The sequence below is a fragment of the Streptopelia decaocto genome (genome assembly GCF_964273445.1).
Source record: "Streptopelia decaocto genome assembly, chromosome: 1".
NCBI lineage: Eukaryota > Metazoa > Chordata > Aves > Columbiformes > Columbidae > Streptopelia > Streptopelia decaocto.
The window spans coordinates 25,365,458-25,393,251 of NC_138663.1; the positions used below are offsets into that span (position 1 = coordinate 25,365,458).

General features: G+C 40.6%; 1 protein-coding gene and 1 long non-coding RNA gene across 6 annotated transcripts; one reads left to right on the top strand and one right to left on the bottom strand.

The window, feature by feature from the left end:
* Window positions 1-661: 661 nt before the first annotated feature.
* ING3 (inhibitor of growth family member 3) lies at window positions 662-19,760 on the bottom strand. 3 transcript variants are annotated; one of them, XM_082043123.1, is made up of 12 exons: window positions 19,482-19,760; window positions 19,243-19,314; window positions 15,151-15,251; window positions 13,710-13,775; window positions 9,790-9,886; window positions 7,614-7,685; window positions 7,187-7,306; window positions 5,869-5,927; window positions 5,320-5,510; window positions 4,081-4,273; window positions 3,146-3,184; window positions 662-1,546 (listed from the first exon to the last, which is right to left on the bottom strand). In XM_082043123.1, exons 1-12 carry the CDS (start codon window positions 19,507-19,509, stop codon window positions 1,430-1,432), a joined length of 1,155 nt encoding a protein of 384 aa, XP_081899249.1. In that variant the 5' UTR covers window positions 19,510-19,760; the 3' UTR covers window positions 662-1,429. The 3 variants fall into 3 exon arrangements, with proteins under 3 accessions (XP_081899249.1, XP_081899248.1, XP_081899250.1); XM_082043122.1 differs by having other exon boundaries at window positions 5,869-6,026; window positions 19,482-19,757; XM_082043124.1 differs by lacking the exons at window positions 19,243-19,314; window positions 19,482-19,760 and adding an exon at window positions 15,455-15,588 and having other exon boundaries at window positions 5,869-6,026.
* LOC309435192 lies at window positions 17,939-27,624 on the top strand. Of its 3 annotated transcripts, none has more exons than XR_014183124.1 (4): window positions 17,939-19,036; window positions 20,161-20,213; window positions 21,595-21,730; window positions 23,161-27,624. It is a non-coding gene; the product is annotated as an uncharacterized lncRNA (long non-coding RNA). The 3 variants fall into 3 exon arrangements; XR_014183126.1 differs by having other exon boundaries at window positions 18,191-19,036; window positions 22,135-27,624; XR_014183125.1 differs by lacking the exon at window positions 21,595-21,730 and having other exon boundaries at window positions 22,135-27,624.
* Window positions 27,625-27,794: the final 170 nt, after the last annotated feature.

The window sequence follows — 27,794 nt, forward strand, 5'->3', positions numbered from 1 at the left end:
GGAAGGAGAAAAATAGGAGTAATAACCTTGCTTCTGTTCAGTGCTGCTGCATGAAAGAACCATACAAAAACAACAAAAGGAAATTGTCAGTGAAAGGAAATCTACCAACTATGTCCAAAATAAGCAAATGGGGAAAAAATAGATAAAATCTTTCTATTGTAGTCATGGTCAAGTGTCTAATTTAATGATCCGTTTTCTGATGTTACAACAGTATCTTCAAGTCACAGATCCAGCCACTCAGGGGCCTGCATTGAGGCTTCCTAACATGATCCACCCCTGTCACCCTTGGGATTCCACAGCAGAACAAACTATTTCTCCCTTTTTTCTTTCCTGAACTACATCTTGGTTTTTACATGAAAACTGCTGTCCAGGAAGGGATATGGCAGCTGCCAAGACACACTTCCCATGGTTTTCTTCTCCCCTTTCAATTTCCATCTGTGCCATGGAAACAGGAAGGCAGTCCTGCCTGTGGACACAACTATTGACACTGCTGGGATTGCTGCGCCCATTGAAGCGTGTGCCACTGAGTGTCCTGAGGCAGAGACACCAAGGCAAATGATATTTCAGCATTTCCTCATATAGTTATCCACCCACTAGAGAAAAGTCCTCCCATAAAACAAAATCATTTTTTTGACAAATGTAGAAAAAACATGAATTTGAGGAGTTGAGGTTGTTTTATTTTAACACCTAATACAATTCAAATTTAAAGGATTACTTGCACAAAAAAATAAACACATTTGGTATAAAAATTTATCATCACTTTAACACCTTTTTTCCTCTTAATGGCCTGCGCCTTCTCTGGAGCAGAAACATATAAAGACTAATGGCACAAGTTTGTTTTATTCTACAGCATTTTTTGTTTTTACATACTCAAGTACCCTAGAGGACAACAGCCCGCTGTATACAAGAACCATTTTCTTCAGCCTGCTGAATTAAGTTTCATAAAGAACCAAAGCTATAAAGGCATTTTTAAAAACCATTGTCTCAATTTTTTTTCAGAAGCACTGACTTTTTGCACCATTTATATACATAGTGTTACATAACAGCTCTTGAGTACAGTACATGCAGCAGAATATATCTGTTGTATATAAAACATACATTTAAAATCTTGACTTATCGGAATTTTTTGAAGATTGAATAATTGTAGAATGCCCACTGCTTAGAGAAAATGGTTTGATAGTACAAATGTCTGCATATGTTGGCCACTGGAATAATCCAGGGCTCACTGGAATAGTATTTGTAGCACATTAATGTGCATAAATAATTTACTTACAATATTAAACCACAACTAGCAAAATCAATAGTTCAAGATTTTATGACTGCTATGTTAACCCTTAAGTGGTTGCAAGGAAGTGTGGTGGGGGTTCCTCCCCCTCCCAAGTCCTCTATAAAACCTTTAGTATGTCATTTGTTTTCCAGATGAAGAAACTTATTTATGCCTACTGCCTCTTCTCTTCATTGCAGCCGTACACTGTGGACAGTACCATTTGCCTTTTGGTGCTTCTGTCAGTCCAACACATCCATAGTGGAACCACTCAATAGGGCACTACAAAAACAGAGTTAAAGAGAGCATTTGGAATTTGGGATTTTTTTCAGAACACCTATCACCAATACATTTCTATGAAAATGAAGCATAAGTAAAAAGCATAGATTCTGCTCTTCAAACAAAGTAACAGGTCAAATAAGTTGTACAACAGCGATATCATCACTCCCATCTGTTTAAATATAGTATCTCAGTAAATACATTATTACATTCAACATCCTTGCTGCTAAACTGAGGAAGTGTGGTCTGAACAATCAGGTAGTGAGATGGACTGTGGACTGGCTGAAGGAAAGAAACCAGAGAGTCGTGGTCAATGGGGCAGAGTCAGTTGGAGGCCTGTATCTAGTGGAGTGCCTCAAGGGTCAGTACTGGGACCAGTACTATTTAGTATATTCATTAATGACTTGGATGAGGGAAGAGAGTGCACTGTCAGCAAGTTTGCTGATGACACCAAGCCAGGAGGAGTGGCTGACACGCCAGAAGGCTGTGCTGCCATCCAGCAAGACCTGGACAGGCTGGAGAGTTGGGCAGGGAAACATTTAATGAAATATAACAACGGCAAGCATAGAATCTTGCATCTGGGCAGGAACAGCCCCAGGTTGCAGTATAAGTTGGGGAATGACCTATTAGAGAACAGTGCAGGGGAAAGGGACCTGGGGGTCCTGGTGGACAGCAGGATGACCATGAGCCAGCACTGTGCCCTTGTGGCCAGGAAGGCCAATGGCATCCTGGGGTGTATTAGAAGGGGGGTGGTTAGTAGATCAAGAGGGGTTCTCCTTCCCCTCTACTCTGCCCTGGTGAGACGACACCTGGAATGTTGTGTCCAGTTCTGGGCCCCTCAGTTCAAGAAGGACAGGGAACTGCTGGAGAGAGTCCAGCACAGAGCCACTAAGTTGATTAAGGGAGTGAAGCATCTCCCGTATGAGGAGAGGCTGAGGGAGATGGGTCTCTTTAGTTCGGAGGAAACTGAGGGGTGACCTCATTAATGTTCATAGATATGTAAGAAGTGAGTGTCACGAGGATGGAGCCAGTCTCTTCTCTGTGACAGCCAATGAAAGGACAAGGGGTAATAGGTACCAACTGGAACACAGGAGGTTCCACTTAAATGTGAGAAGTAACTTCTCAGTGACGGTAACAGAACACTGGAACAGGCTGCCCAGGGGGGTTGTGGAGTCTCCTTCTCTGGAGACATTCAAAACCCACCTGAATGCCTTCCTGTGTAACCTCATATAGGTGTTCCTGCTCCAGCAGGAGGATTGGACTAGATGAACTTTTGAGGTACCTTCCAATCCCTAACATTCTGTGATTCTTTTAAAATGTTTTTATTTGAAGGGGACAACTGATATTAATAATGACATAGCTAAATGTTCCCAGAAATAAAGGAAACATTAAAGATGTCAAACCTTCCCAGTAAATGTTGAAGGTTTCTAAAAGCACCTGAACTGTGGGGACAGATGATAAGTTTCCAGAGGAATGGTTCAACTCATACACACATGACTCTAAAAGCCTCTATATGAAAACCAACTCTAAAAAAAAGTAACTCCCGGAAACAATAGTTACAAGCACAAGTGTCTCATGAAACTTTTTAACTTTGTTACTTACATCTTGGTTATCACAGCCTACCATTTCACCATAGGACACCTAGTAAAGAAGAAAAAAAACCACCTTATTAAAAATTGTATTACTAATTAAAAGCAATAACATTTTCAAAGGGCTAACATTCAAGTTTCTTCCTCTGAGGAGTTTTTCCATTAACAGCAACAACAGATTTTTCTTTTGTTACACAACCCTAAGAATTTGTTCACAGCAAACTGGTTTAAAAAAAAAATTACACAAAGAAAAGGAGATACTTCTGCATATTTCAGGTTAGATCAAAATATTCTTCATTCAGGTTTTGAATGCTGACTTTTTTAGTCTAGACAACAGTGCTCAGTACACTACCAGCCCAGTTTTCAGGATTATATTGATGTCTGGCATCTTCCTTGCAAACACAACAATTTAAAGCACTTGATTTGAAAAAAATACTTTCAAGAGAATTACAGAATTCCATAAACTCTAAAAAATCCTATGGTTTTAAAAGTGTTCAAAATAAGAACAGGTATATTTTAAAATAAAAGTTTCTCATGTTTTTGTTCAGTCTCTCACGTTTCTGGATAGCTTTTACAAAACTAGGTTTTGTTTGGTTCATGTGGGCTTTCTTTGTGGTTTGTCTTATTTCATTTTTAAAGGAAAGTAGGAAAGACCAGGCAAATTCCTCACTAACTTAAAATTTTAACTAAATTTACTGTGAACTTGTTCAATTTTTAATTTAAGTATTCCTGAAGTCTTCATTACAGATTTAAAACTCTCCAGGTATGCCACATCAACTGGAAAACTTGTTTTCAGCTTCAACAGCTGAGTTCATTATTCACATCAACAGAAAGTAAATAAAAACAGACCAGAATTGCAAGACTGTAAGTAAATTAGCCATCAGAATGAAGTTCAACTACAGTGAAACAGCAGCTCTTGTTGTATTTCAGGTTGGAAGCCATCCTTACCTGATTACAAATGCAGTAACGTGGCTCATTTGGATCATAGGTCCAGTCAACCTGGCTATTAGAATCAGACTCTGGTATTACTGCTGTTTGCTGAGACAGTTCTTGTGCCAGTGCAGACGAAGAAGAACATGATGATAGAGATGAAGAAGAGGAAGATGATGAGGACTGCTGACTTGAGGATTTGTTGTTGTTTCTGGAAAAAAAAAAAAAAAAAAAAAAGATACTGTCTTTTCCTGCCAAGTAAAAGGATCATAAAACAAGTACTTTTTTGACTCTGAAATACCGCACTATGTAAATCCCAAAGCATCATTCCCTAGCAGATTTCATTCAAGAACTGCAAGAACTGGACACACTGAATGTTCTTTGGGAAAGGAAAAATGTCTTAACTTATTACAAGACAGGGTATTCTAATAAATGGAATTTAACAGCTTTAAACTGCGAAATAGATTTAATGAATGTTTTTCTTCACGAAATTTTCCATCAACAGCTTTACCACAAAGTCCCCATAAAAATTATGTGACCAATAGAACAGCAATTTACATATAGATAATGTCATATGTCATGTACAATAGATAGCTATGTTTTCTAGATGACTGATTCTACGTTAATCTCCACTCAGGCATCACCAATCACTCTGCAAGAAGAGCACCAGAATACAATTTCTATGCTTTTGCTTATAGGTCAGATCTGACACCCAAGATATCCTCTGATGAAAAATGCTTCTAAGACACTATTATTAACTGAGCTGTGAACAAACACAAATTTGCATGAAGAAAAACACGCAAGTCAGTTTAAAAGGATGGGCATTCTGACACAAGTGCTTTCAAGCATAACTTGTGATTGCTGTCACAATGTGTTGTGACACTGTGTTGTTTAAAATGCTTTTAAATTTCATTTTAATGAGAAACAAAATTCATTCTGTTTCCTGTCCTGGATGGTCAGCCACCAGATACCATTGATTATTTGTCAAGTGGCATGAAGCTGATCTCCAGATTTATTTCAAAATCATCTACAAAAGCACAGTCATTCCCAACATTTGCCACCAGGCCAACGTCTAAATTTGTTTAAAGCCCTGGAGTGAGTTTGCTTAAAATAACAGTGAGAGGAAAAAACGAGAAAGCTCTTAAGGAAAAAAAATAGGACAATAGGCAATAAGTATTTCTAATATGGCCCACAACCTTCTAAAGAAAAGCCGTTTTAAAAGAGCTATAACTGCAGTCAACAAGTAAAAAAACCTACTTGCTTTTTCTACCACTTCGTGAATCTGTGGTTGATGAACTTAATGTCTGTGTTAATGTAGATGCCAGAGCTGATGATGAATATCCAGTTGAATCTCTTGATAATGAAAATTCTCTTCCAAGCTGAAAATCATTGTTCTTAAATGCTTCATAGCTGGCTTTTAGACTGGATGTTCGTCTTCCTTCCTTCATCTAAAAGCAATACTGATACTGTATCAGATTACACAGTGGAGCTCTTACAGAAGACATACCAGGCAGCTAACTGCTAATTATTTGCACAGGTTCATTAGTTACCCTGTTAACAAAATGATGAACAGTAAGCGGTAAAAAGGCGGTAAGAATAGCCCCCAGGAAAAGCCAGAAAACAAGCTGTCCCTGTATGTAAGTTTTACAGGATGAAACTATAGCATATAAACAAAAATTATGACAACTGAATCACATCAGCTGAAAGTGATCGCTGGAATTCAGATCAAAGAAAATATATATATTCACTAGTCTTTCTTCTTGATCAGTAGTGGATGGCAGAATGACAAGGATGTTTTGACATTACCTGCGCCGTGGCTTGCACTGCTTGAGCTGCTGCCATGGTAATTGCACCGGCCCCAGATCCTGAAGATAATGAGCCCAGGTTATATGATGCCAATGGTTGAGAAGAATTTGTATTGTATGCATTGTTTGAAGAGGATGATGAATTACTGTTTCGACACCCTTGATGAACAGAACACATTTATGAAATTCAAAATGAAACTAAATTCCTTTGCATTTTAAGAAGAGTAATATATATGACAACCAGTGAAAGAGCAGGAACTCCGTTTACGCAGAGCAGTCTGATCCCTTGGAAAAAAGTTTAAAAGTCATTTGACCCAGCCACTATTGGCTTAAAAAAAACCAAAACAGTTTGTTCCCCACCTATCCTCATGTGCAAGAAGTCATTTTAGAAGGCAGTCCTCACTATCATATTCAGCTAACAAAGAACAGATGCAGCTGTTATGTCAATGTCTATACAAATCCAATCTCTGTTGAAATTATACTGATTGCTGTAACTATCAAGAGAAAAAGAATTTGACTGCACACCTATACTGTTCCTGAATTAAAACTTCATAATCTTAATTCTAAAAACTACAAATCAGTTCTAATGCAACAGAGATTTCCATGGCCATCTACAGATTGACAGCTGCTCAGTTACATTCTATTTGCCATCTCATGTAAAGTTCTTAAAAAAATAAAAAAGTAAAATGGATATGAGGGAGACTAATTTAAACTGATGAACAGCATTAAATTCCAAAATGTAGTTTACTTACTATAACCTCTCACAATATTTTATTTTCAGAAAATAAATATGAAAACCCCTAATTTCTGAATTAGGCAGAAAGCTGTGGGTTTTCTTTCAATTCACTACTCAAAAAGACTTCTCACTTCTTTTGAAATAGAAAATACACAAAGGAATTTTATTATATTGCAGCTGAATTCCATGTCAGATCAACCATTTAAAAAAAAAAAAAGTGTGAAAATTCTTTTTTCCTTATTTTGGAAATTGTTGCATGCACTTCTTTTTCCCAAAATAATAATGCTTTGATCTCTTATATTTCTACTACTGGCTGAATGAAACTGTACTGTTATCTTCTTCCAAGCAGTATAAATAAAAACAAACACCTAACATGCAGCTGTTAAATGACAAGAAAGCTGATGCACTTCATGGACAACACAGATGAGTAACAATGCCTGCGATTTCTCATGTTTCAAATGACTGAAAATCCCAGAGGAAAGGGTATGAGTCTCCAATTTCAAAAGACAATAACTCACAAATAAAATTGTGGTTTCTCTTCTTCTGACTAAAAAGTAATAAAATGCAGGACAATTACGATTACCTGGTGTATTTTCTTTAGAAGCATCTGAAGTCAGGGTAGACAGAAGCGCTTCAGACTTAAACTTCTTTTCAGGAACATGATCTGTTGTATTATGGTGAGAAGATGGATTGTGTTTCCTTTCTAAATGAAACAAATGAAAAGAATGTAAATGCAAAACCTTTTCAGCTTGAAAATCAAACCAGAACCAGAGATAATAAAACAGCACTTTCAAATAATTCCCACCAGCAAAACCTTATTATTTCATTCTTGAACTTCTTTTGAATAGAAATTATTATCATTATTGCATTATGCCTTTTTTTTCCCCTCCAATGTTTGGAGAAAGGTCTGAACTCTTTTTTTTTTTTTTTTTTTTTTCTTTCTTAATACTGTTCAACAAGAAATAAGGAAACACAAAAAGTGGATGTGTTTTTAAGTCTCAAATACTTACTCTCTACTGGAGTGTGAGAATGGGCATGATGGTTATTCACAGGCTGTGATGGTGTATCCAGCTCCAGAGACCCTAAGAGGGAGGTAAAAATGGTAAGAAAATTCCAGTCATTATTGACATGTTATTGACTTTTAGACACTAAATTAATCTTTATCATATTAACCAAATCACTATGCAGTTATATTTCTTTTAACCAGAAGGATTTTCACTAAACTTGAGAGCTTTCTTGCAGTACAACCAGGAGCCAGTGAGAAGAAGAGTTCTAATATAAAAAGTGGGGACTGCTGCTGTTCAACTGTTGAAATCAATAAGTTAATATCAAGGCAAATAAGGAGAACAAATAACAACATTGCTCAACATGCCCCCTATTCAAATAAGTTGCATACAAGTCAGTGATGGTTGGAGAATGGTGCACAAAAGTACTGACCATCTCCATCAAAATGAATTGAAGATTGTAACAGGTAAACTGTATTAAACAACACATCCTGTCACGACGAGTCAAAACACACAAGCACTAGTGTCTTCCAAGATGATCTAACAATCAACAGGAAGGGCTTCAGAGCAGTATGCAAATTTTCTCAACATTCAAAATACACAGAGCAACAATCTAAAGAATTTAAAAAAAAAAAAAAGAAAAAAGATCAGGGCAGCACAAATGCAAGTCTAAGAGTAACATTTCTTGCAACATTTGCCATGAGCAATCGCAGCACAGAACAGACTTTGACCATAAATTTCCATTACAACAAGATATAATGGTTCGTGTGTTAATCTTTGGCAAAAAGATTTTGAACTTGCTGCAATACCAACTTGCATTTATACAATATACAATTCAATAATGTAATTCCCATTCATTTTTCAAAATCTGTAACTTCAGTATTTATTTAACTTTTTTTCAGTGCTTTCAAAAGCTATGTGAGTGTACTACAAAAATTTAAAGAAAATTATTCTAGAAAAAGTTCAAAGCATAAGGAGGTACTTTAGTTGAGCTAACATTAATCAGTTTACGAACTAGCCCAAAGGCTGCCCTCTGGAGGAACCTCAACGATAGGTATTTAGTCTGAAAGCTAAAAAATGTTAAGAGGCTTCTACTTTTCACTTTGTTGAAAAATAAATAAATATCTTAAAGATGCAACATGCAGTCTGATACATTTCTGTTTTCGAGTTCTTGAAATTCTACCTACCTACCTCACCAAACACATAACTCAACTGAAGGCTGTCTCACATCTTAAAACTGCAGCTGGGATTCCAACTAAAATAATCTAGTTCTTTTCTGTAGTTGCCAGCTCATTAAAAGCACTGATTTCGGAGTTTTCTTCTTCTACCCATTACATTTAATAACAATTACAAATAAAATATCAAAAAACTCTCAGTTTTTATGACAAAGCCACACAAAGTTAATAGAAATAATATTTATTCTGAATATCCTAAAGTGATTTAGGTTACTGTTCACTATCTTTGGGTATGAGCAGTCACCGTCTCTTAACGCCATGATCACAGTAGTTAAACCAACTTTGAAATTTATCATAATCACATTTGAACCTGATGTCTATACGCTCATGTGCACAGAAAGGTCAGATTATTTCTTCTACACAACAACCAAAAAGCTGTCACATTACTTTTTTTCACATTCTGGATACTAACATTGTTAGGTACGCAAGTTTCTTGCCCAAAATGCTTCTCCCTTGCTACTCTATTACAAAACAATCCATTCTCTTCCCTTTTAAAAAAAGATATCCAGTGAGTATCTAACTTTACTTGACATTCCACACCTATAATTAAAACAATGACCTATCATCAATTTGGTGGCAAATGGTGTGAAAATTGGTACACTCTCAACCAGGTAGGTGGCAAGATTAGGTTGAAGTACTTGTCTGAATACCTACGATCATTAAGAACAGCTTTAAAGAATTCTGTACTTTACTGTAGCAATTCACAAATGCAACAATTGTGTGGAAAAAATTATTCTAATTACTTGGTAGTATTTTGATTTCACCTGGTAAAAATTGAGGCTGAAACTAAAATTTGAGAATTACTGACTGATGAAATGTGTGCAGGTTAAACCACAAATTTGAAACAAGTGGAAAAACTGCTGGCCACTAACAAGTGTATGATATTTTTAATTTGTAAATTGACAGAAAATCTGTCAATTTATTAAAAGAAAATCAGGCATACTTACGTCTCTCTAATATTTCTGTAATTCCAGCATTATCAGCTTCAAGTTCCATTTTAAATTTAGCAAGTTCCTGGTCCAGCTTTCTCAAATGACGGTCTACCTGTTTTTGAGACAAAGCAACAATAAATAGCATCCAGTTCTGGAACACAAATATCTCCACCCTTAATCTCAGGCTTGCTAAGTACTTCCTTCCCAGCAACTCGCTGCCACGCAGCACTAAACATGTATAAAAACACACAGAAGCATAACTTCTTAGTCACCTCCATATCCCTAACCCAGCAGAGATATTAGAATTAATACCAAAATACCACTGTTGCTCCTAAGCTGCAGAGTCAACCATAGGATACAATAAGGCTGCATATTGGCTCAGCAGCTAGAAGCCCTCATCTTACTGCAGGCCACGTTCCAACACACAGTGCTATGTGTTTCTTTTGAGGAAAAAAAAAAAAAAAAAAATAAAAATATTAAGAGGACTTGGGGGTGTTATGGGTATGAGTATAGAAAGGGGAAGAGAAAGAATACACAGTTTAGAAGAGGTTGGGCTGCACTGGGGAAAATGCATGTTTACTGAATAGCAATTTCTGTGCCACTACACACACAGGTAAACAGGGATCCAGACAGACTGGAGCACTGGGCTATGATTAACGGGATGAAACCCACATAGCACAGGGAATAAACAAGAAGAGTTAGAGACGTGCACACACCTGTAGGGCTATGGTCTTATGTGCATCATGGAGACGTGGTGGGATGGCTCCTGTGACTGGAGTGTTGGAATGGAAGGGTACAGGCTCTTTAGGAAGGACAGGCAGGTGAGATGAGGAGAGAGTGTCACCCTCTATGTCAATGGCCAGCTGGAGTGCATGGATGAGGAGCCAACCAAGAGCTCTTTGGTCAGGATTAATGGGAGGCCAGGGACAGGTGACATTATAGTGGAGGTCTGCTACAGACCACCCAACCAGGAAGACTGAGTGGATGAGGCCCTCTGTAGACAGATAGGAGCAACCTCATGTTCACAAACCCAGGTCCTGATGGGGACTTAACCAACCCAGTATCTGTTGGAGGGACAACACAGCAGGGCATAAGCAATTCAGGAGGTTCCTGGAACGTGTTGATGATAACTTCCTTTTCCAAGTGATAAAGAAGCCAACAAGAGGAGGTGCTCTGGTGGACCCTGTTCTCACCAATAAGGAGGGCCTGGTAGGGAATGTGAAACTCAAGGGCAGCCTTGGCTGCAGTGACCATGGAATGGTGGAGTTCAAGATCCTTAGGGCAGCAAGGAGGGTGCACAGCAAGCTCACTACCCTGCACTTCAGGAGAGCAGACTCTGCCCTCTTCAGAGATCTGCTTGGAAGAGTACCATGGGACAAAGCCCTGGAGGGAAGAGGGGACCAAGAAAACTGGTCAAGGGGCACCTCTCCTACACTTGGGAGGGATGCATCCCAGCAAAGAGGAAGACAGACAACAATGCCAGAAGGCCAGCATGGATGAAGAAGGAATACCTGGATAAACTCACAAAAAGGAAAACTAAAGAGGGTGGAAACAAGGACAGCTAGCCTGGGAGGAATACAGAGAAACTGTCTGAGCAGCCAGGGATCAGGTTAGGAAAGCCAAAGCCCTGGCAGAATTAAATCCAGCAAGGAACATCAAGGGCAACAAGAAAAGCTTCTACAGGTACATCAGTGATAAAAAGAAGACTAGGGAAAATGTGGGCCCTCTCTGGAAGGAAACGGGAGACCTGGTTACCCAGGATATGGAGAAGGCTGAGGTATTCATTGACATTTTTGCCTTTGTCTTCACTGGCAAGTGCCCTAGCCACATCACCCAAGTTGCAGAAGGTGAAGGCACAAACTCAGAGAATGAAGAACAATCAACTGCAGGAGATCAGGTTTGAGACCATCTAAGGAACATGAATGTGCACAAGTCCATAGAACTTGATGAGATGCATCCGCGGGTCCTGAGGGAACTGATAGATAAAGTTGCTACGCCACTGTCCATCATATTTGAGGAGTTGTGGCAATTTGATTGACTGGAACAGGGGAAACTTATTCCTCCATTTTTAAAAAAGGAAAAAAGGAAGACCTGGGGAACTACAGACCAGTCAGTCTCACCACTCTGTCTAGCAAGATCATGCAGTAGATCCTCCTGGAAACTGTGCTAAGGCACATGGAAAATAAGGAGGTGACTGGTGACAGCCAACATGGCTTCACTAAGGGCAAACGATGCCTGGAAACTTTGGTGACCTTCTATGATGGGGTTACAGCATTGGTGGATAAGAGAAGAGCAAGTGACATTATCTACCTGGACTTGTGCGTGCAAAGCATCTGACACTGTCCAGCACAACATCCTTGTCTCTAAATTGGAGAGACAAGGATTCAACAGATGGACCATTCAGTGGATAAGGAACTGCTGGATGGTCGCACTCAAAGAGTTAAGGTCAACAGCTCGACATCCAGTGACGAGTGGCATTTGTCGAGGTTCAGTATGGGGATCAGTGCTTTTTAACATCTTTGTCAGGTGACATGGACAGTGGGATGGAGTGCACTCTCAGCAAGTTTGCCAATGACACCAAGGTGTGTGGTGTGGTCAAGACACTAGAGGGGATACCATCCAGATGGGACCCTGACAGGCTTGAGAGGTGGGCCCATGTGAACCTCATGAAATTCAACAAGGCCAAGCACAAGGTCCTGCACACAGGTTGGGGCATCCCGAAACACAAATACACGCTGGGAGGAGAAAGGACTGAGAGCATCCCTGAGGAGAAGGACTTGAGGCTGTTGGCTGATGAGAAGCTCAACACAAGCCAGCAATGTGCACTTGGAGCGCAGACAGCCAACTGTATCCTGGGCTGCATCAAAAAAAGTGTGACCAGCAGCTCAAGGAAGGTGATTTTTCCCATCTGCTCCACTCTCATGAGACCCCACCTAGAGGACTGCATTCAGTTCTGGGGGAACACGGACCTGTGGGAGCAAGTCCAGAGGAGGGCATGAAGATGATCAGAAGGCTGGGTTCTTCAGCCTGGAAAAGAGAAGGATGTACGGAGACCTGATAGCAGCCTTCCAGTACCTAAAGAAGACCTACACATAAGATGGAGAGGGACATTTAACAATGGCATGTAATGACAGGACAAGGGGTAATGGCTGTAAACTGAAAGAGGGTAGATTCAGATTAGATATAAGGAAGAAATTCTTCAGCATGATGGTGGTAGAACAGGTTACCAGAGAAGCTGTGGATGCCTCATCCCTGGATGTGTTCAAGGTCAGGCTGGATGAGGCAACCTGGACTAGTGGAAGGAGTACCTGCCCACGGCACAGGGGTTGGAACTAGATGATCTTTAAGGCCCCTTCCAACCAAACCATTCTGTGATTCTATAATATTTGACAAGTCAAAATGTCAGATTCTGTGTAATGCCAGGCACTACTATGAACTGGGAGAGGAGTGGCTGGAGAGCGGCCCTGCAGAAAGGGACCTGGGGGTGGTGGTGACAGCAGCTCAGTGTGAGTCAGCAGTGTGGGCCAGCCCAGAGGGCAAAACCCCATCCCGGGGTGCATCAAACACAATACAACCAGCTGGTCAAAAGAGGGGATTATCCCACTTCATTCAGTATTGGTGTAGCCTCATCTGGAGCACTGTGTGTAGTTGTGGGCCTCACATTTTAAGAAGGATGTTAAAGTCCTTGAATGCTCTCATGAAAATGAGACATGCATGAAAATGTTAGGATTTCTAACATTATTTCTGTATGTTTTGAACTGAAGTGACACTTGCTATCCAAAGCAAGTCAATAAAATATTCAATGCTTCTTTCACCACCAAAAATCTCTACATAGCTGACAGTACAAGTGGCACAGTTGCAGAGCTTATCAAAATGTTTAGAACTCCTTACAGCATAAATTAGGTAACTCACCAAAAAGTTTTCTCTCTACTTACCAAATCATATATTTGATTAGCCAGCTGCACTTTTTCATCTGCATCTTCCAAAGCCTTATAATAATCCTGTTATAAAGAGATTTTTTTTAATCATGAACATAACTGAATTAATTTCAGTCATTTTAAGCTATTGTTATCCAGCACAAAATGCAAGTTAAAAGGAGAAATTCAAATCAGTTTTCAGAAAGGCTGTGAAATTCTACCATAAACAGCAATCATCTAATTTTACATGAGGGATATATTACGTATCAATTTATTGTTTATGCCTTGGAAAAAGCAAAACCACAAGATGTGGACACTTCCTCCTACAGTGATATTTCTATTTCTGCATGAAACACTACAAAAATAAAAACAGTCTTGGATTCATTTTATACTACAGAGCATACAGTTTTGGACTTGAAATGAGATGTCTTTTACTTTGTATGGATCTTCAGGACCATTGGAGATACTACTGCCCTTCAAAATGATGCTAAACAGTACTGTGAGGGGAGGCCTTTCCAGCACTGTAGTTAAACAGAGATAACGATGTACACAGTTTATGGTTGAAATTATTTTAAAAAACATCTTTGCAACTCATAGGTGTATTATAAAATAATTTGACTAAAGCAATCCAATTTTAAAATCTGCTCTAACTAGTGGAAATCTACAGAATTTTTTTTTATATATTTTCACACATGTTTTTACTCTAGATTTAAACAGATTTAAGTGCCTTTTACTCTGCAATGAAAATTGAGAATTATCTTGCTTGCTTAAGTGAAAACTACTTGGAATTTTGGTCCAACTAAAGTCAAAAGCAAATTTTTCATTTACTATAGTGAAGTCAGAGCTTTGACTATAGAAAGTTATTTGTATTAACTAAGAAAAAAAAACAAACCTTGGCCAAACAAGGGGCTGAAGCAGCCAGTGTAGGAGACTAGAAAGGAGTTTCTCCTGACAAAATTATGGACTACCTTGTTAAAAGTACCACCAATGCCTAAGTGTTGAAGGATAAAATAAAACACATCCATCTTCTTATTTCTCCCTCCCTAAAGCTAGATATACCATATGCACAACATATACAAGGACTTAGGCAGAATCACAGGAAATGCTGCAGCTAAGCTTGAAAAATATCCTCTAAAAGCAAGGCAATTAACTTATGCTGCTTCATGTCAGACAAGCAGAAACAAAAAGTCCAAGCTGAGAATTTAGTACCTGGTTTCCTCACCACTTCAGGATAATTTTTAAAATGCTAGCAAATACTAGGTAAAACTTGAGAGAAATACTTGATCAAAGAAAACTTTCAGTAATTTTTCTCCTCCTAGGTAGTTCTATCCATCTCTGTGAAAGCCCAAGGGAAGTCACAGTTCTGAATGCTTAAGTCTCCATCAATCATAAGCTGTTTTTCCTAAGGTTACCTTTGTTTACAAAAGAAAAATGTGACCCACTCCTGTGATATTCTTACTTTTTTGATTGATGTCATTTGTTCTTCTCTCCATTCAGGTTTGTTTTTCTTTGCATTCATAAAAAATTCATTCACCCTCTGCTCAAGCTGATCCATTGCATCTGTAGCATAGGAAAAGATTAAGATAAATTTTAGTTTCTCATGTATATAAACATTATGAAATAAGGTGGATTTTTTTTCCTTAAACAAAGTTGACAGGACTACTGTGTAAACTATTAGAGAGGAGAAAAGAAAAAAAATCAAAACAAAACAACAAAAACCCAAAACAACCAAGTGACAGTGGACAGAGGAGGGAAATATTTACCTTAATTTCCAAGAAGCAGAATTGCATTCTGTAGGATTCTCATCAAAGTTCTTGTGCTCTCCAGCATTGGACAGGCAGGACTCCAAGTTCTAAAGGTTTTTTGTCCCTAAGAGCAGTGGTAGTGACTTAAAGCACGACCCAAACTCCTCACCCAGGGCTCTAGACTGCTGACTTTGGAACATTCTAGCCAGTTACAAACTGAGCAGGAAACAAAATATTCTCCTAAGAGAAACAGCCAAATACAAAACCAAATAATTGAAAAAAATTAGTGCCTCAAAAAGGTAGAGCAACTGAATAGTCAAGTCACCACCTTTAAGTCAAGGCCCTCTCCATTATATGCTAGGGAGGGTCAGAGCAAATCAAAAGCACTCACAAAATTATTCCCCCCACCCCACATGGTAGCACTAAGGGGTAAATGCACTGAGGAGGTGCCGTTTGGACAGGACTCCCACTTCCATGAAGCTGAGAAATACCATAATGGGAAAAAATAAAGCCAACAATTCTCTAACATTAACTATCATAAGATAGGAAAATGTCAACTACAAGTTATTTGTTGCACAGCCTTGCTAGTCTCAGGACAGATGATAGTACTGACATTTTTTTCACAGTATTCTCAGCAATAATGTCCAGGTAACAGTTTCAAATTAAACATGACAATGAGCCAACTACCTACAGACTTCAGGCTCAGAGTGTAAAATACTTAACATCCTTTCCAGAAACCACCATTAAAACTGGATCACATGATGGCCATTATCTCTTGGGGGAAAAAAAAAAAAAAAAGTGAATTAAGTAGTTCAAGAAACTCATAAATCCCCAAGTATGATTAACTCTTCAAATCCAATGAAGACAAAGGTTTTTTCACTCTCTGAAAATTTGCAACTAGAGTTAATTGTTCATGTAAATAACCAAAATCATACATACTAAATGAAGCAAAAACATTCATCAGTTTTCCCTATGCTGGGAACATCCACCATCAAAACCAACAGGAACCTAACAACTGACCAGACAGAGAGCAACTAATCCCAAGCTCGAACGGTTGTGACACAGGCTCACATCAACAGTATTCAGACCCAGACAAAAAAGTACTGAAAATTTTGGTGTAAAGCAGGTTAAAGATGGGAGAATTTGTATAATGAGCATTTTCCACTTGCACTGTGTTACTCAGGGAGAAGATTAAGAAGCCTGAGAAGCAAGGAAGCAGCACACACTTTATGTGGAGGCTTCCAAAAGCTTTGTTTGACTAAATGACTACAATGTGGTCCATAAAGCCAACAGACAAAATGTCCTATCTTCTATTCCCAGAGTGCAAACAGCTAGGTGATAATTATTCTAATAGCTCCATAGACATGAAAGAAAAAAAGTCTTCCCTCTTTAACTTTTATTGAGGACACAAATCAGTCTCTGTGAAACTGCATACGGGAAAATTTCCCCAGAAACTTAGTCTCTCCTGAAAGGGCAGGAATAGCAAAAGGGAATGCAGGTCAGATCTACTAAATTACATGAAATGTTCTCTCTGATACACTCAAGTTCCTCCACCTTTTCTCCCTCACACACCTTTTTAAATCCAACTGTGATGCTATATTCTGAGATACTAATTTCTTAGATCAGATTTCCCAAGAGAGTTGCCAGAAATTCTATTAGAAAAAAGGCCTTTTTCCAGAGCTTAACATTTTACCACGGAGGCCTGATAATTCATTATTTTAACCTAAACAGAGAAACACATTTTATGTTCCATATCAAAACGTCTCAATTGGAGCTCAACAGTCAAGTCACAACTCAGATGGTCTTCACTTTTCCCACAGCAGCCTTATCAGGACATACAGTAGGTACAGTTGGTTTACTATTTCTTCCAACAACAGAAGCACCTGCCCTGTTAGAAGTCTACATGGTCCTAACAGGACAAAACCTGAAGTCAACACTGACTCTAAAACACAGCAGCACAGTTTTCTCTGAATTACAACTCATATAGGCTTCTGGGACAGCACTGCTCAAGGTACTGTATTCAAGTACTTCAGAGACACTTAATCTTCACCACAAATCACTGTGTCACAGCATGAGAACAACCTCCAGGTTTGCAGTTCAGCAACTGATGTTCAAGAGATGCTAGTCCAGAAGTTTCATAGATGTCTATGGATGTTTTGTCACTCATTGTGCAAGAAGTAAGAAGTACCAAGGTCTGAGAGAATTGTTCTCTGGGCCTAAGGCAGGTCTTAGTATACAATGTTCAATGTTATTTCTTACTTCCAGTAATACAATATGGAGTGTTATTTGCCACTTCCATTCAAAGTAGAGGAAATGACACTACTGCAACCTTGGCAGTGCTAGTAGGCTCTTCTTTGCCTCCCTACTAAATGCAAGTACAATTTGTGATCCTACTCAGAACTGCTTAAGTCAGTAAGCTGCCCACTCCCTCTCCTGGTGCTCTCCAGCAAGTTACTTCTGAGTGCTCTGTTCCCACAGCTTTAAGCACTGAACCCAAGATGACACTTAGGCCACAGCATACAAAAAAATCCTATAGCTAGTTCAACATTTGCCAATAAAGTCTGTCAAACAGTCCAGCTGGGTCCACTAAAGTCAATATCCAAAGGAAAGCCTGAGAACTCACTTCAAAGTATTACAGGTTAAACTACTGTTTTCAAGAACTGTGCTCCCACACAGTGTTGCATTTTGTATTCCTGTATGGCATTCACTTGTTATTTCAACCCTTGCCCTTTCTCTCATTCTTCTTTACACTAGTCCTACGCTTCTGTACTGATGATTTCTCTCATCTTTTGTGCAGTAACAACTTCATTAACAAAGACCTCTCCATCACAGTTACAGGACAGCAACAACTGAGTGTTATGGGACACCAAAGTCACAGATGATATTACATTAGAAAAGATGAAAAGGCAATGCACCCTGAAAACAGGGTAAAGCAGTTATATCAGGCTATAATACAAAGTTATCTACAAAGAGACCTAAACCAGACTGTGTATTTGTTAATGTGTCAGCTAGGGCACAAGAGGCTAAGCAAAAAGCACCTGCCCACAAGCTATTACGAGGAGAGCTGGCTGGAAAGTTTCAGAAACAGCATGTCGCTACCTGCCGAAGGAGTGGGACACAACTCACGTTCCAAACCACCATCACTGCTCTTAGGGATCAAAAATCTAAAGAGTTTGGGCCGTGCCACCAAAAGTGCCTTTGGGAGCAGCACAAGCCCAGGAGCGAAACTCCTGTAAGACCCTACTTGGGCCGAGACTCAGTTGCGGGGCTGGGGCGGGCCCGGCGCGGGCTGGCAGGCGGCTCTGCGGGGCCGCGGCTCAGCGCGGCTGCTGACACGGCGCCAGGCGAGCGCGCTCCGCCCCTCGCTGCGTCCCGGCGGCTCCGGGCCTCCGCAGCGCCGCCTCCCGCAGCCACACCAGAGCCCGCCGCCCCGCGCCCGCAGGAGACGACGCCAGGCGCCCGGTGCCGACGAGACGCGGCCGGCCCCGCGGCGCGGCCCTCCGCCCCGGAGCAGCGTCTGCCGGAGAGCCGGGGCGCAGGGTGGGGAAAGGGCGCGAACGCCCCGGGCCGACGGGGAGGGGAGCGGAATTGCCCACTCAGGTCGGAGCGCCCGGCGGCGTTGCTGCTTTCCCCCTCCTTCCCTCCTCTGCCTCCCCCTCCCTCCTCCCCGCGGGCCCGCGCCGTGCGGCAGGGCGCGGCCATGGGGCCGGAGCCCGCGGCCGCCCCCCGCCGGCGGGGCGGGCCGGGCGGGCGGGCGCTGGGGCGCGGGGAGGCGGGCAGAGGCGGAGGGGGCGGGACTCACGTACTCTGCACCTGCAGGTCCATCTCGCGCATCTCGGTGAACCTGTCGCGCAGATCCATGGGAAGCTGCTCGATCACTGCGGGCAGAGGGAGGGGCGGGGGAGCGGGAGAGAAGGGAGGGAGTCAGTCAGTCCGGCACCGCCGTGGGGGAGGGGGAGCGCCGCCTCTTCGCCGTGGCTCCCCCCCGGTTCCCCTGCCCCGGCCGTGCCCGGCCGCCCGGCACCCCCGTCCCGCACACACTCACTCTCCAGATAGTCCTCCAGATAGAGCATGGCGGCGGCCGGGCCAGCGCCAAGGGGCTTCTCGCTAACGGGGGCTCGTCCCCTCCAATATGGCGCCGCCGCCAACAACACCAGCAGCTCGACTCAGCGAAAACAACATTGGCGGCTGACGGCGCTCGCTCCAGCCGCGCCGCGATTGGCTGCCCGCGCCGCTGACGCACACCGTGGCTGGCGCTCTCCCGCAGGGCGTCACGGGAAATGTAGTCCGCCCGCGGGGAGGCGGCGGGAAACTACATGCGCCGACGTTCACTGCGGCGGCCGCTCCGCCCTCGGGGCGGCCGCTGGGGCTGGGGCGGCACCGGCCCTTTCCCGACCCCTTCCCGGCCCTCCTTCTCCCGACCTGTCGCGGGTCTCGGGGACACACCAGCCCCGCAGGTCCGTGCGGTTTTTCCCCAGGAGCCCTCTCTCAGGCCTCGCTTTGCCGGGCGCAGTTCGGCCGGGCGGCTGCCGGCCCTGGGTGGGGGGCTCCGCGATCCCAGCGCGGCGCCGCAAGTCTGGCCGAGAGAAAGGGAACACTTGCAGCTTTTCGATCAGACTTTATGCTTTTGTTTGTTTATCCCTTAAATGCTCACAGGTGGTAATAGTGCATAAAAAGCGTTACAAATGACGAAACTAATGAAAGTAATTCATGTGTCTTCTCAGGAGTGACCCGAAGGGAAAAAAGCAGCTCTGTTGAGCAGACATCAGTTACACAGGTATTAACAACATTGCGGCATGAGAGAGCATGCGGCCTTTAGAACTGCTGTTTGGACTAGGGAAAGAAAAAAAAAAAGGGCAAAAACCAAGCAGATGGTAGTGATGAAGCAATGCAATCCAGTTACAATACTGTAACTTATTTTTAGCTGTTTGGGGCTGAGGTTTTTCACATCATTTCAATGCCCCAAATAGTTTATTTCATCCCAGGTTTAGCACTATCTAATATTTATTGCTCTAATCATGGACTGATGCTTTTATCCACATTTGCTTTTTGGCTGTGGGAAGGAAGTTTTAGAGCTAGTGTGATGCCAGGCATAGGTACAGGAGCCTAAGAACTGTGGCAGCAGAAGAGGCTCACTTTCTGCCATGCTTTTTATCTCCTTATCATGTTCTCATCTGTGCTATATACATCCAAGCAAGGAAATAAAGTGTGTGTTTAAGCCAAGTCTGAGTAAAAACCTGTATGGGATGGTTTTGAGTGTCAGGACCAAAGGAAAATGGTGGCTTTTTCTCATGTTTTACATATATTGTGAGCAGTTAGCTAAGGGTGACTGAATTTTGGGAAGTGAAGCATAAATTTTGTGTGTATATTTTATGAAGACTGATGTTAGCTATGTCTCAAATACATAGGGTGTAGCTAAGTTGTTGTTTTGGTTTGGTTTGGTTTTTTTAATTCCTATGTCATTATAGATGGGGAAAAATGTATAACAGTAACTATCAACTTTGCAAAAAAAAAATACGATATGCCAAAGGAATCACTTTCCCTACTCGCTTCATTGTTAGCCATGTAATCCATACTGTCAAAGCAGTAATACCAACTAGTTTCATGCATAGCAATGCACATTTTTTTAGCTGGTTATTAAGCTCAGTTACTGTTCACCTTGAGCCTTACTTGAAAGAATCTGTATACTATTGCTCATATAGATCACTCTTTGTTGGGTGACTTCTGACACAGTGGTGTAGGAATGACAATACTTTTGAAGTTTTGTGAGAGAATTTGCTTGGCCCCATTTTGTTATGTAGATGACAAGACTGACTCTTCCCAGGAACGTATATGCCTGCACTTTTATTAAAGTGAAAGGGTTTGATGCAGCAAGAGAAGTTAGTCCATGTAAAAGCACAGCAAAGTAATGACTTCCCCTGTTCATTAGGAGAAAAGCTAGGTGTTATTAGGGGACTCTGAATTGATGGAGTCACTTGCTTTTATGCTCAGTGATGGCTGTAATGGTTTTTAAATAAAAATTTGTTCATAGACATGTTTGGGAGCACTTTTCATGTAGCAGAAGTTTAAGAGAACAATATTGTACAAATACTGTACAAAGACTCCACTGTTAGAACCACAGTCATACAAAAAGTTCTTATCATTTGCTTCATGACCAGAATCTGAGGACAACCGGGACACTGGGACCTTATGACTTCCCTGAAGCTCCAGTTTTCATGCCTGACTTTGCCACATTCTCATCTTTGCAAACTTGGGAATAGCCAGAAAATCCTCTCTGAGGGCTATTGTGCAAAGGTATTTTCATCTAGTTCCTGTGTGTTGTGGTGCCCAGATCAAGCAAACCAAGAAACCCAGTTCCTGGGGCTGTGTCTCAGTCATTCCGATTACTAATAGCACGTGCTCTGTCCACATTAATGGAAAGGGAAGAGGAAATTCCAGCATGCTAAGAGGCTGCTGTCTTCAAGCACCCCCCTTTATGTTTCATTTTTTATTGGAATGTGAGAGACTTTTACAAAAATAGGAACCTACTTCAAAAATGGTTCATTGTAGTGCTTTACAGCAAGGGATGGGAGGGCATTATGTAGTAGAATGCAAATTAAAATATAGTTCAACTTTGTTCAATGTCTACTGAAAAGCAAACAGGAACTTACTTATCTATCTGTGGTCCTCTTCAGCTTTTTTTTTTTTTTTTTTTTCAGACAGGTGGAGAAAATGTCAAATTTCTCATTTCTGCCAACGTTAATTCATATTGTATAATCAAATGAGTAGCCACACCAAGTGGGCTTGTGTGTTTAAGTGCTGCTTATCATAACATACTGATGGAACTAAGCTTAAACGGACATTTAAGAAGTGATTATCCACTCAGTCTGTACAAAAAGAAACTGTTTTTACAATGGGAAACTTCCTGTTGTGTATAAATGTAAAGAATTAACTCTATTGATTAACTAAACTTTTAGAACAGCCTAATTAGAACAGTTCCTGATGGAGGAACATTGATTAATGACAGTGTTTATTGGGATGCAAACCGAGTGAAAAAGAACTAAACACCAACCATGCAATCAAGGTAAAAAGAAACTCTATTTGTGAATTCCAACCAACATTGCTCAAAGACTTCTACACAGCAACAGAACTGTTTAGCACAGAGAAAGGAAGGGAGGCCACAGGAGCTGCTGTTTTCTTCTGTTGATAAAACATCATTAATGTTGACGGCATTTCTCCAGCAAATGTTTCACATAAATCATTTATCATCACTTGTGACAGAATGACATAAAGGAATCTAACAGCTGCCTTGTGATCTACCTCAAGCTAATTACTTGCATAGGTTTCATTAGTTTTAAACTGACAGGAAAAAAACTGATTTAAAAACATGGATTTATGTTTTGATGTACACTTCTCAGATGGGGTTAGGACTTATAAATCTTCTCCCTCTCTTTTGTCCTTACCCACTGCATATCCCAGTAATGTCCTTTTTCAGTTACTCTAATTTATTCTATTTCTTCTCACATGTAGGGTTGTTTACCATATCTCTAACTCCATCCTTCCCATATTTGCATTCCACCTGCTATCAATTTTTGGTCCTTCCCTTTCCTTGTTCATTCCAGATCCATTCTGTCTTCTAAGCTGTATGATTTCCAGGGCTTTATTCTGTACTCTGATTTTAAACTTTTGTCTAATACAGTGTTTCCAGACCTATAGTCCATATGTATTGTTTCTTTGTTTTCAAGAAGGATACATTTCCAGTGCTTTGGATTGAAAAAATCAGGAAAGACCAAGCTAGCTCATCTCTAGATGGATGCTCCAGGTCACAACTACTGTTGGTGGGTTCCTGTGCTTCGGTTTCTCATACAGGAGCCTTGCTGCCTGTTGCACACGAAGATTGCTGATGTACAGAGTGCACAAAGCAAAACCTGTCTATCACTGTGGATACCCTGCTCTCACTTAAGGACTTCAAGACACAGTGATAGCTAAGAAGGAGCAGGCAGTGGTGCAGCGGAGCCTGCGTACAACTACAAGCCTGGGTAGCTCTCATACTACTAGAAATGATCATTTTGCTTTTCTTTGGCACCTGCCGCTGCCGCGCCAGAGCAGTCCTGTCTGGCGGGCCAGAATCCATTCACCACGGCACGCTGCTGCGAACGTGTGTTGTCGATTGCAGCATTCCTGGCAGTTTTGTCTGCCAGTGTCAGTGTTAGGTCTGCTGGTCTCACATGCTTTCAACTGTTTTATTATAATTCTTCCTCACTTCCTGTTTGTTGCCTGCTATTTTTCTGCTGTTGCTGCTATTTTTCCGTTCTTTCCAGTCCTGACAGTCCCCCAGTCCAGCTGTCCCTCCCAGCTGCCATGGATCCCACTGTCTCCCAAATTCCACCCATTCTGCTGCTGCAGGGACATCACCCACAGCTTCATTCTCCCTCTGCAGGAAATAACGATCATTCCTGCTGTGCTACACACCATGGCTATTGGAGGACATTAGTTAAATAACTAAATTGTCTTGAGACTGAGCACCACGTAAGAGTTACAGCATGATCGTATTTGTTCTGGGCAATCAACTTTATGTAATGGGAAACTCCATCCAGAGCCAGATCCTAGGAATAAGCTGGGTGAGACTAGAAAATACATAATGTTACCCTTGTCTAGTGCAGCACTGTGCAGAAACTTCACACTTTCACAAAATGTTCCTCACAAGGGCAAAATTGGCCCAGAAGTATTGTGGCTGGATGGTAATCATCTAGCTGAGAAATAATTTTCCTTTTCTACTTATGACAAAGTCTTTCAGAAAAATTCTGAGATTCATATTCCTATTTCTGGAAACAAATCCATGACCCTAGATAATTAATTTGCTTTAACAGTCAACAGGAAAATGGAACTGCCATTTATCTTTCAGCTTGACTTTGTGTACAGGCTCAGGCAATTACATCTTCATCTTTTAGTTAATTTTATCTGCTACCGACTCCGTTAAATCTACTTGCAGATTTCAGTTATTTCCTGAAAGTCTGCAGGATATGAGCAATTGCTGTTTATATATTAATCACTGAAATGTTTTATCTGGCTTCCTAGGGAAATAAAGCTTACATCCATATGTTTGTGTGCACAATTCTTTATCTGTTGTTTCATTCTGCCCTGTGTCTGTTGAATGAATTGACTGATTTCTACCTATCTGAAAGAAAATACATTCTTTTGGAGATGAATTTTGTACTCCTGAAATGCTGTGTTGTCCCTAATAGTTTTGGTTTGGTTTTTTTTTGCTCCTTCCTTTCACTAATGAAAATGTTGCAGTATGAACCTGCCCTGTATTAGACTCGAGAAAATCCACATGAGAGCAATGACTTCTCCAACCATGGAAAAAGCTTCAGTGGAAGAACATAACTTATTAGGCACTGTTGTAAGGCGCAAATGCACAATGAACCAACTCAAACAGTTTTGCTGTCTGAATTTGTTCACTTGATTTTCTTAACATCCTGAATGATGGTCATACTGTATGCATGGGAATAAAGTTTGAAATTAATTATTTTAATGATCATTTAAACACTCACAGTAAAAGTTGAAATTTCAAATGCCTTTAGCTGTTTATCTGTAATGAAAGATATTTCTTGCCTTTTTATAATTGTCACATTTACAGTCATACTTTTCTTCCATGAGGTCAGCACATTCTTGTGTCTGGAAGACGTCCATGTGTGCTAGCTTTCCACCAAGAAATGCTATAAATGGCTGCTCTGCCATCAGTGGCACAAAAGAATGTGTGATACGACACCATCCATCCATCCATCTATCTATCTATCTATCTATCTATCTATCTATCTATCTATCTATCTATCCCCTTTGCTGCTCAGAAAACTCATTCTCTGAGATGTGAGCTCTGCAGATGGAGCTGTAAGTTAGGAGGAGACAATGCAGTTGTAATGCTCTCCACCCAAATTCATGATCTTGTAGCCTTCTCTGTCCCTGGAGCAAATTCAAAGAAGATGAAAGTGGCAGCAGGGGAAGGAAATACTCCGAGAAATTTGCCAAGATAGTGACATGATGATTGACTGCAGGAGCACAGCTGCCACAGGAGAGGATGCAGACTTTGAGTGCAGGCATGAATCCTCACTGCTCCTGGGCAAACACTGCCAGATACGTGAGGATAGCCCAGAAATCACCTCCTCTCTCATTATCATTAAACAAAAGCTGTGCAGAGATTAGAGCACCTGAAAAACCAGAGTTCAGACTCAGTGGAGTTGCAGGAGATGACAGATCCTTGTGACAGAATGCAAATATTGCAACTCCTCGCCAAGGGGGGGAAGATCTAATGGAATTTAGCACAAGACACAGGTCTACCTCTCTGCTAAAACCACTTTATGAGAATGTTAGGCAAAACTTGAGGAAAAAAAAAAAAAAAAAGGAAGAACAACTGACTTTCTTGAAATTCCATTACTGGATGTATTTGAAGTGACAATAACATTGTAGCTGTGATACTCTAAATAAAGTAATCTTTCTGGGGAAGCTAATTTACATGGTAATTATTTTATTATAGATGTATAAAATTGATGAAAATACAGACAATTTGGAGAGCACATAAGCTCTTCTCCAGCTATCCCATTGATGGTTTTTGTGTGATGTTTCTAGCTTTTACAAATATTTCACATTATATAAACACACCTGTTTTACATATCCTTGGCCAAATTTGCAACAGAATTGAAAATATGCCTGCTTAGCTTACAAATGAACTAATATTATTCCCTACTGACTTGCATCAGCTTACTTTAAGGTTATTATTTTTATAATTTTTGTTCTGAAATGCAAATTCATGGTCCCACATCTGGTGAGCCTTGTCATATTAGTTACTACAGAAATAAAGAATAAATAGTGGCCACAGGCTAAGTTAATACCTAATTTGTTTTTAATCTCATGCCTTGATGTAGTAACCTTGCCATATTTTTTGATGACTTCTAAAGGTTTGCAATCAGCACATACCGTAATGATGTAACAAATTACCTAATGTTTGCATAAATGCAAAAATCTTTAATATAAGCATGCCCAAGGTTATTTGAAATTGCACTGCTAAAACAGAATAGCTGATAAGTCCCATTGCAATCCATTTTAGAAGGATTAATCTTGTTTCAAGTTTTAGACCTGTCCACAATTCTCATCTCTTTTAAGGCCAATTCTTTCAAAAAAAGAAATCTAAATTTTAAATGTGAAATATTATTTTATTTTAGTGCATGTGGAGAGTTTGCCTGTTAGACATCCACCTTGCATCAGTATTGTACTTCAATAACATATTAAGAAAGTTACATAGTGACTTTGGACTTAACTGGCATAATATTAGTTGGTATTCATTGCAATGAACAGTGTATTTCCAGTGTAGCAAGTGGAAAGAACGTAACTTCAAAAACAACTTTGCTACCATGAGTAGGAGATCTTACTCAAAAAAGAATTAATTTTGGAAAAGAGGTTATAATTGATTTTTCAGCTCTCATTATCATGCATGTTGGTTGCAGAGCTCTTTGGTCTTTTACACTCACATATGTTTTGCCCATTAAATTTGTTGGTATCACAGAAGTTATAAGAATTAAGGGCTTTACCAGAAAAGAAACCTACTTCTTGGGAAGCCACAACTTGAATTTACAGCACGTCAGCAACTCTGAGCTAATGTGGCAGGGAAACATATTTTTATTAAAAAAAAAAACAAAAACAAAAGAAGAAAAGTATTGTTAATTAACTGACAATAATTCCTAAGGAAAGTAAGAAAATTCCTGCATTTTTTACTTCAATTAAATTTGAAAACAAAAAGTAAGTATTTTTTCCCCTTTAACTAGAAATACTGTATTCCACTTAGTTACAATCTTAGATCTTCTCTGCTCTTCTATCTCCGCCCTTAAAGATTAATGCAAAACACTTAGAAATGCAGCTGACTGGGAATTCTTCAATGAAACCATTTTTTAGCTGGAAAATACTCATTCACTATATATGAAGGCACTTGCAAGAACCTGGGTGCTTCAACAGGACTTTTACTGAAATGCAAAACTCAAAGAGAGGGAGAGGTATAATAGGTAATAACCTTGTGATCATGAAACTCCCGTAGAAGATAGGCAGTAAATTCAGGAGTCTCTTCTGCATTATTTAGGTGTTGGGGCTGAGATTTTTTCTTCTTGATCTTAACTTAGTCCCCTGACTGCCAGGTGTGGGAGACACCGCTATAGAGCTGGTCCAACAATTATTCTGTCTGTCTGGGATGCTGGGTAGAATCATAGAATATTTTGCGTTGGAAGGTCATCTTCAACCTTCCTTCAAAGGTCATCTAGTCCACCCCCCCTGCAATGTGCAGGGATATCTGCAACTAGATCAGGTTGCTAAGAACCTCATCCAGTCTCCAGGG